The sequence below is a fragment of the Panicum virgatum genome, chromosome 8K (assembly GCF_016808335.1).
Source record: "Panicum virgatum strain AP13 chromosome 8K, P.virgatum_v5, whole genome shotgun sequence".
Taxonomy (NCBI): Eukaryota; Viridiplantae; Streptophyta; class Magnoliopsida; order Poales; family Poaceae; genus Panicum; species Panicum virgatum.
The window spans coordinates 13,146,584-13,156,311 of NC_053143.1; the positions used below are offsets into that span (position 1 = coordinate 13,146,584).

A 9,728-nucleotide genomic window follows, 5' to 3' on the forward strand; every position below is an offset into this window, starting at 1 on the left:
CGCCGGCCGATGGCTGGCGCGGTGCTTGGACAGGCAGCAGCAGCGGCACCGTCGGCCGCCTGAATGCACGCAGATTTGGCCGAGAGGATGCCGAGTGGGGGGCAGATGGGACGCGACGTTGTGAGGAACCAGGATTCTAGTTTTAGGGTTTGCTGTTGTATGGAAGACCTGCGGTGTCGCCACCAAAAAAATTGAAAAAAAAAAGCGGTGGGCGCACGGACGGACGATACAAACAGAGCCGTGCGAGGATGGAACGATATGAAGAGCGACAGATGATGAACGACAAAAAGTCTTAAGAGTACTAGCCTCTTTTTAGTATAAGTAGTATATATAGAGATTAATCTCCCTTTCCCCTTCATCCACCCCCCTCGGCGCTCTCCCCTCCAAAACCCCTCCTCGCACCCGCCCAGATCCTAGCTAGGGTTTCCCCATCTTCTCCCGCCCCTCTTCCCCTACGCCGCCGCCGCCGCCGCCACCATGTTTGCCACCATGTTGGAGCTGCGGCTGGTGCAGGCGACCCTCTTCAAGAATGTCGTGGAGGCGCTCGGCGACCTGTTTAGTACGGCCCACTTCAACTCCTCTAGAACGGGCTTGGAGCTCCAGGCCAAGGACAACAGCCGCGTCACGCTCATCATGCTCCTCCTCCGCGCCGAGGCCTTCGACCACTACCTTTGCGACCGCGGCCTCTCCATGGGCCTCAACCTCGCCGGCATGGCCAAGGCTTTCTGCTGCACCAACAACGACGACATCATCACCATCAAGGCCGAGGAGGACTGGTCCGACACCGTTACCTTCACGTTCGAGTCGCCCGGTAAGTGCGGGACCCGCATGTCTTTTGCGCTAGCTGCTCTTTGCCCTGACCCTGTGCTGGTTTTGGGTTTGTGAAATGAACAGAGGATGGTGATGAGATTTCATATTTTCATTTTGATTTCATGGTCATCAATGGCGTGCCCCTCGAAATCCCGGAATACCCGGAATCCGAGTACCAGGCCATAGTCCGCATGCCCTCTGCCAAGTTTATGCCTATCTGCAACAAGCTCAGTAGCTTCGGGGACAGGGACACTGGTATAGATTTTACCATAAGGCTAATTGTTACTGTTGTGCATGGAGGATTCTAGTTCTGTAGCTCGAACCATTTTCATCTCCTGCCGTAGTTGTCATTATCTCGGTGGATAAGGAGAGTGTCGACTTCCTTTCTCGGGGAAAAACTGGGACCTTAACAATTTTCTGCAGAGAAACCCAAACTGTTGACAAGGTACTTACCAGTTTCACCCTCTTATAGCCCCTCAAATTGGAATGGATATCATCCTCTGAATATCTGTAGTATGTGACTGTAACATGAAATGCAGTGAACAATCATATCAGTGATGTGTTGTCGATTCTTATTAATGCCCTAATGTTGTTAGCAAGTGTGCATTCTTGGTTCCTCACCTAGGTTACCTTTTAGCCTGTCTAGTGGACATATAGACACTAGATTAGCATAACATGCATTCATACTGCCTTAGAATTTCTTTGTCTCACTATACCGTGTTGAGTTGCTAATCCACTTTGTTTGCTAATGTTGCTCTTCTGTGTTGGCAGTATTAGTTTAGTCTATATAACTAAATTTGTTAATTTGTCTACATATTTCATAAAGCGGAACATGGCTCTTCATTTGGTTGATTACATTGGTATTGGTAAATAGGATTGAATTAGGCGTTTGTTTTTTTAGTTATTGCTTATTTCCTTCTTAACTGTAAAATCTGGGTGGAGGTGGTTTACTACTCTGCAGTGCAGATTGCCATCTGTTTATTCTATAAATTTCAATTGGTTCTATCATATGGAGTAACATCTTTAGTATCTTGTGCCATTCAACTACTATTTTAAGAAATACTGTAGAATGGATCCTGTTTATGTGTATGTGCACTAGTTAATGGGTCATGTTTGTATCAATGCAGCCAAAAGAACCTACCCTTATAGAGATGAAAGAAAAGGTTTCCCTGATGTTTGACCTGAGGTACATGAACTCCTCCAAGGCGTCTACCCTGTCTGATCAAGTGACTATCAGTCTTTCATCCAAGCTACCCGCGGTGTTCGAGTACAAGATCACAGAGATGAGCTGCATCAGATATTACATGTTGCCAAGGAATGAAGGAAGGTGAGATGCAGAATGAGGGAGATGAGATGCAGAGGATCGCAAAGGAAGATAAGATGCAGAACTGATGACTTGCGGGGATACATATGGTCATGTTGCCTACGTTGTCTTTCCACCATCAATTGCTTCACTATTTTTTGCAAGCAAAAAAGAAGTTATGCCTCATCTGTTTAGGCCAGACAGTTTCAGCTGCTTGTATCTGTATTTGCTGTGAGTCCTTGGATTTACAGTATATTTATATGAGTGGATTTGTGCTTTGTGCTTTGTGCATTGGTATATACTGTGCTATTTGATCCGGTCACACAATTTATTTGTTGGGAGGGCAAGAATGTGCCTTTCATTTCTTTTACTGCCGTAAATTGGAGAGACTGACCCGGTCGGAGGTGCTCCTAAGCGGCAGTCCTGATTTCCGCGCTTCAGGGTGAAAGGATGCGCGGGCAGGACCGAACCGACGGCCTATCCCTCCCACAGAAAAGGTCTCAAGTGGCTAATTTGTTGGGTGTTGGTTAATTCATCCCCTAATTTTAATGAAATGAATCAGATAGGATTTGTCAACATTTAAGTTTCAAATATTAGTTATTTTTCTCTGCTACTAAAAAGGTTGTAGTGTCCTCAGCAGGGATGGCTCTGCTGGTAGACCCATCACCACGCGTGCCGACAGGTAGGCCCCACCCCCTCCCTCTCCTCCACGGTCTCTTGCCCATATGCCCACCGACCTCGAGCCACGCCGCTCCTTTGCGGCCCCGCTGGCCTCGAGCAGCCGCGCTGCTTGCCCGCCAGCGTCGAGCCGCGCTGCTCCCCCACTGGCCTCGAGCTGCCTTGCTGCTCCCCGCCTGCGCCAGATGAGATAGAGCTAAATGCTCTCAAGGAGAGGGTTAAGACACTCTCATCTGAGAAGACTGCTCTTGAGGGGAAGCTGAAAAGGCTTTCCCAATCTAAGAAAGGTTAGTCTTTAGCATTTGATATGCACTTGACTAGTAGATGTGCTTAGTGTTTATAAGATTTTCTTTCTATCGAGTACACAGCTTGTGCCAAATCTTTAGAGATTCAGGAAAGCTTGGTACTGGATTTAAAGATTCTTATGTACCGAAACGCAGATGAAATAGAGAAGCTTAAGAAGATCAAGGAGGGCTCTGACCGTGAGGCAGCGACGGTGCTGCAACAGCTCAAGACTTTGTCAGAGTCTCGAGACTCGATGCAGCGTGAGCTCGTGGAGCTAAAAGAAGTAAGAGCTACCGCCCTGGAGGTAGCCGAGGCCATGGATATCCCAGTTAGAGATGGAGATGAACCACTCACACTGGCCGGGAGGCTTCGTAGGGTGCCTGGGGCCTTCGAGAGGTTTGTTTCCCACATTACCCGCCAGTACGTAGGTCATGTACTTGGGTTGGTGAAATCTTATTGGCCAACCACTTGTCTGGATGCTCTTGGACGAGGAGCCAAGGCTAATTGTACTGATGATCAGTTCCGTCAGTATTTGGCGGAAACTTCCGGGGTGGCTGATTAGATTGTAGAAGCCTTGAGTAGAGCGGAGTCTCCTTAAGCTTTTCTTGTATTTGAGTTGGCGTGTGAGCCAAAAGTACTTTGAACATATTTGTGTAATGTTAAGTACTTGATGGTAGGATTGTGGAATCCCTTGTTGTATCGAGTAGTTGTACTCGTGGGTCCTGAGTGTAGGCTGCATCGGGCCCACTCAGTCATAAAAGTAGATACGATGGATTGTATCCGTGGGTGCCTTAGGAGGCAATATATTCTCGAATTAAATCGAGTTTGTATGGTTCTGAATCATAACCATAGTGCTGACCGGTTAGGATTGAATTCCGCGGGATTAACCAAGTGGGAATAGCACTTGAAGGTGTGAGAAGCCGTAGCTTAGTATGAATTTCCTTTTTGGAGGAAAAAATTTCAATTAGCACGTGGCTAATATGAACTTTGTTGTCCAATCAGGGGGGGGGACTCTTATTGAGTATTTTAGGAGGTATAATAAGTTTCTTGATAGATAAGAAGACAGGCAGCTCTCGACAACTACTTAGAGTACTAAGGGAAAACAGGAGTTCTTTTTGCATCTCAAGCAAGCGAGTAATACCCGTCATGTACTCGAGGCAAAAAGATTCTGTAACAGAGATTCCCATAGTAAACCAAGCAAGCGGGAAACTTGTGTCGACTTATTTTAGAGTATCAAGGGCTTATCTGTACTCTTTGAGGGGTTTTCGTAGTTGACCATTTAGGATAGACCTTGTTTGGTTACCCAGATAGTATGCAGCTGTTTACGAAAATAGGCCGAACTACTCGATCGTATCGAGTAGTATGTCCTATTAATGGACTGGATTGATTTCTAGAATAGGACTATTAGGATTGAACTCCGTCGAGTTAACCAAGACGTGACTATTCTAGAAACATCCCAAACTTACTCAAGCACAGCGAGTAAGGTGTCCTACCTGAGGACTGGAGTAACTCTGAGGCAAGTCTGCTAGGTACTAACCCCGTCGGGTTGTCCAAGATGAAGGTGCCGAAAGAGTATCCAAAACCTACTCGAGCCAGTGAGTAGGGTGTCCTTTAACCAAGGACTGGAGTAATCCGTAAGACAGAACTGTTAGGTATGAACCCCGTCGGGTTGCCTAAGACGTAAATGTCGAAGGGATATCCAAAACTTACTCGAGCAAGGCGAGTAAGGTGTCCTTTAACCAAGGACTGGAGTAATCCTTAAGACAGAACTGTTAGGTACGAACCCGTCGGGTTGCCCAAGATGTAAATGTCAGAAAGATATCTAAAACTTACTCGAGCAAGGCAAGTAAGGTGTCCTTTTAACCAAGGACTGGAGTAACTCTTAGGGCAAGTCTGTTAGGTACTAACCCCGTCGGGTTGCCCAAGATGAAGGTGCCGAAAGAGTATCCAAGACTTACTCAAGCAGGGCGAGTAGGGTGTCCTACCAGAGGACTAGAGTGTCTTTTAGGACAGAACTGTTAGGTACGAACCTCATCGGGTTGCCCAAGATGTAAATGTCAAAAAAGCACTCGAGTGAGAACCATAAAAACTACTCGATAGCTGCTCTAATGCTGAGCAAGACTTTCGAGGTGGGGGTATTGGTCGTGTGAGCGAGAGCCAAGTAGTCAATATAGGAGAAATCAACTTTATTTGGATTTGTCGAAATTACAATAACTGTAAAGTGACAGACTCTGACACTTAAGACCTACCCCTTGCTCGTTGGACGTGAGCAATGGTTTACATGACTGAATAAGACTTATTCGAAAAAGGAACTTAGTCGATATGATGGTCGACTAGTACCACTAGTCGATGCAGAGGTCGACTAGATTTATTGGTGGTGTCTCCTTTAGGAGAGGTGCCCAAAGGGCCTTGCGGAGTGAGTCACACTGGAAGATCATGTGAGAGCTCTTTGGGTGGATAAAGCACTTGCGTAGCAGTACTTTGTTGATCCTGTTTCCGCTCTGAGATTATTCATCTTGATGGTGGGTGCATGGTTTACCCTGAGGACGGGTACTGGTGGTTGCCGGCTTGTACTTCTGGAAAGATGCGGAAGCCTTTGGCGGGATGCGGTAGTTGGAAGAAGGGCTATATGCCTCGACTTCCTCCCATTCCTTTCTTCTTGAGATGATGACATTGCGCGCATCTCGCCCAACGTTGTTCACACTGCAGAGGTCGCAGTTAGAGTAGTCGTAGTTGTCTCCTTGTTGTTCTTGTAAGGTGTTAGCGAGGCGCTGACGCCTGAACGCCCTCTTCTGGTTGAGCTGGCGACGACGTTCATAGAGATCTTCTACTAGATGCTGCTCGTCCAGTTGGACGGTGATGGTCACCGCTGGAGGAGGAGGAGGAGCAGGTAGATTCTCCTTGGTAGTTACTTGGGCTTCTGTGATTGTAGGACGAGTAGCTTCTGTGTTGTCGGAAAGGTACTCGTTGAAATCATCAGAATTGTAGTCGTCGAAGTTAAGACACTCCGTGGGATCGCCCTCAGGTTCTTCGGTGATACAAACCATGAGGATTTCACGGCAGAGGTCTTGAACTTCTTGGTCTTGTTTGCTTGAGGACGGGTCTAAAGGAGCGCTCTGTTGGTAGGGCAGATCCTCTAGCTGTGAGGCAGAAGTGTTGGGATCTTGTGCCTTCCTGAGGTGCACCGTCCGTCCTTGCGGCGTTGCATATATAATCAGGTTAGAGAGGGAATCCTGATCGGACTTGAGGTTCTTAGCCGAGTTGGACTCGACTTGTTTACTATACTGTATTAGGTCGTCCAGTTGTTCCTCCGGGTCGGAGGAGTACTCAGATTCGGAGTCGGTTAGCCCACCGATTTTTGAGTATGTATGCTTTGGGTGAGTGAGAAGCGGTATGCCCATCTCTACACGGATGGCATTCTCGTTCATCCAGTGTAGCCATGATTGAGTAGGAGTTAGCCCCTCAGGCTCCTTAATCCAGGGTTTGTCATAGATTGAGTCGCTGGATTGTTCTGGGGCCTTGGCTTTTCCTTTTTTAAGCTTGGCCAGTTCCCAAAGAGCGTCGGCATGCTCGGTTGGTTTGGCCATGGCGTCCATGAACAGCTCGACATTGTCTGACCACTCTTCAAGATCGTCAAATGGTTCAAAGTTCTCGAGACCGTTCATGAAGCGATCAATGTCCTGATCGAACTTGGACTCACCTGGTTTCGGAGTCCGAGTGTGAGCAGGTTTCGGTGAAGGGCTCTGAGGTATCCTGGAGATAGACAGTCCCATCCGAACAAGCCGGGGGTTTGTCTCACCAGCTCCCCCGCAGATTCCTCCTCCCAATTTCTGCTCTTTATTTTGCAGAATGTTTTCAGCCACCTTAATGCAGTTAACAAGCTTCGAATTTACCCGATCGATCCCTGAGAGCATGTCGCCGGACCTCTTCTGCGGCGGGTTTAGTGCTTTAGGGTTCTGCTATGGCGCAGATGAGCTGAGAGCGGTTTCTGCAAGTTTGATGCAGCCCTCAATTGATCGTGAAACTTGATCTACTCCGGCGAGTAGTTCTGAGTTTTTGATCTTAAGGCGTTTGATTGTCTTCAGATGAGCCCGGTATTTTCCAAGAGTTTTGGTAAAGTAAGGCTTTTCGGAATCAGAATTTGTGTTGAACTCTACCAAACCAAAAGTTTGGTTTTGAGTTGTCACATTTCCTGGGTTGTCCGAGTCGAGTTCGGGTGGAACTCTTTTCTCGTCGAGTTCCGCGGACTCACGGGTGTCGGCGAGTTGGTAGCGGGTTTTCGATTTAGGCGAGCTAGGCGTCACAAGGTGGCTGGAAAAGCCTCCCGTTCCATCAGCCGTGCAAGCCCAGAAACCAAAAACGAAAGTCGTGCCCTCTGGCACGCTGTTGGCGTCGCTTGATCCAGCCATCGAATTCGTTGGTGAACTCACTGAATCCCCTACCTGACGCGCTAGCTGTCGGTGTTTACCGCCAAGCCAGCTCAGGGATGCCCTTAGCAATAGGGTTTGTAGGTAGGGATCGATAGCTCTAGAACTTGATGGTACAAGGAACACAAAGATTTAGACAGGTTCGGGCTGTGAGTTTGCGTAATACCCTACGTCCTGTGTGGTTTGTATTGCCTTAGGTGTTGATGATCGTCTAGAGGGGGTCCCTGCCCGCCTTTATATATCCGGGGGGACAGGGTTACATGGAAAGTCCTAGCCGAGTACAGTTGGAGTCCTACTACAACACAATCGGCTAGTTTCCTTTGTACTGTAGCTAGTTCTATGCCTATTTAGGTAGTTACAAAAGCGGTAAGGTACTTCCATGAGCTATCCCTTACTCTAGAACATTCTATATCTATAAGCAGTCCCGCTATCCCGGGTCTGACAGGTCTAGGTGTTGTTCCCGAAAGCTGCATCATTTTAGATCATCTAACTTCATTAGGTCGGCTGTACGGTAGCCGTTTGCTGATGTCACCCGCATTCAGTTGGCTAGCTGATTGCACCCGAGAATTTAACGTCTATCTTCCTTGTCAATTGCAGGTCAAATTGACTGGCACGCCGAGCGCACCACACACGCGCTGACTGGGTTCGGTACTCGGAGTGAAGCAGATCTCCCCGGCCCTAGAGTACGTGGAGCGCGAGAACCCATCCGATGGGATTTTCGCGTCAACACGCTTCTTGGCACGCCTGGTGGGACACGTCATCAACATCCACGTGACATTATGTACGCCTACATCAACATGGTCGATGGCATATCGGCCGCGGAGAGTGAAGAAGAAGATGACGCCCATGCTGAGATCAGCACCAAGAACACCATCAAGGTTACTGAAGATCAGCTCAGCTAGGAGCAAAAGCAAGCGATGGCTCGGGCCATCGATGGCTTCAGGGAAGCCGTCTTCAAACATACAGTATGGTCGGCAAGGGGGGCAAGATAATCCAGAAGACCGACTTCCCCACACTGTGTCATATCACCGTCACAGAAGACCCCGTAAAGTTCCAAGAGATGTTTGATCAGGCTATGCATCATGCTTTGATCAATCAGTCCAAGGTCATGACAAACTCAGTCTAGAACGCCATATACGAGATGATGAAGAGCAACTAGACTCCTAGATATATAGGGCCTTAGCTGCAGCAGGCGTCGGCTCCCAGCTGATGCACTCTAGTGCATCACTAGCGGGCTCAGGATCTGCTCTGACGCTACTGCCATTCTTCCAGCCGCCGACATTCCCTTCAGTTGGGACCCTAATGCCATCGGCTCCAACATACACCACCTCATCGCCGATGACTTCATCGGCGGTGAAGAATCTGTTCAGCACTCCACCAGGCTACATCCCTACATCACTGGGGATGCCACCACACATGATGAGTAGTACATGGCCGCAGCAGCAGGATGCCATAGGCCTAGCAGTACTTGCTCAGACTACTCCGCCCTCACCTCAGAAGACCTTGCCGATGGTGGCTCATTAACAGCTACCTCAGCAGCAGGTGGGCAGTCCTCAAGCATAGCCGTCGGCTCTGTCTTCCACTACTATGCCCCCACAGCTCAATCCGTTGACTGTTTGGGCAATGATGAACGTGATGGCGCAGATGGCCAGCATGCAGGAACGGGGGGCAGCACAGCAGCAACCTCACACCCCCGGGCAGCAGCAGCAGGTGCCACCACCGCTACCGGAGCCACAGCAAGCACTGAGTCAACCTCATGCATCTCTAGCTCCACAACCTACCTAGTACATGCAGGCTCAGGTACAACAGTTACCTATCTCACAGCAAGTTGTTGCACTACAGATGGTTGACTGGTCAGAACAGATAGCCGATGTGATGAAGAATCAGTTCGGTTTGAAGCCAAAGCAGCCGGCATTCATGTATCGTAAGCCTTACCCTGAGGCTTATGATCAAATTCCACATCCTCATCGCTATAGAGTGTCGGATTTCACCAAGTTCTCCGGGCAAGATGCCATATCTACCATGGAACACATCAGCCGATTCCTGATGCCATATCTACCGTCAATCGATGCTCTAAAAATTCGTCTATTCCCATTGTCACTGTCCGGTTCGGTCTTTGCGTGGTTCTCCTCATTGCCACCCAACTCCGTACTCACATGGGCCGATCTGGAGAAGCAGTTCCACAAGTACTTCTTCGCAGGGGTACATGAGATGAAGCTCACAGA

At 48.6% G+C, this 9,728-nt stretch overlaps 1 protein-coding gene across 1 annotated transcript; it reads left to right on the top strand.

Moving 5' to 3' along the window:
* The first annotated feature begins 489 nt into the window (after positions 1 to 489).
* LOC120646173 (proliferating cell nuclear antigen-like) lies at positions 490 to 2,170 on the top strand. The gene is made up of 4 exons (XM_039922865.1): positions 490 to 811; positions 895 to 1,065; positions 1,155 to 1,255; positions 1,938 to 2,170. Exons 1-4 carry the CDS (start codon positions 490 to 492, stop codon positions 2,139 to 2,141), a joined length of 798 nt encoding a protein of 265 aa, XP_039778799.1. The 3' UTR covers positions 2,142 to 2,170.
* The last annotated feature ends 7,558 nt before the right edge of the window (positions 2,171 to 9,728 follow it).

Coding starts and splice junctions, on each gene's coding strand:
- LOC120646173 (XM_039922865.1), top strand. CDS start 490: ATGTTGGAGCTGCGGCTGGTGCAGGCGACCCTCTTCAAGAATGTCGTG. Junction 812..894: donor CTTCACGTTCGAGTCGCCCG/GTAAGTGCGGGA, acceptor TGAAATGAACAG/AGGATGGTGATGAGATTTCA. Junction 1,066..1,154: donor CTTCGGGGACAGGGACACTG/GTATAGATTTTA, acceptor CTCCTGCCGTAG/TTGTCATTATCTCGGTGGAT.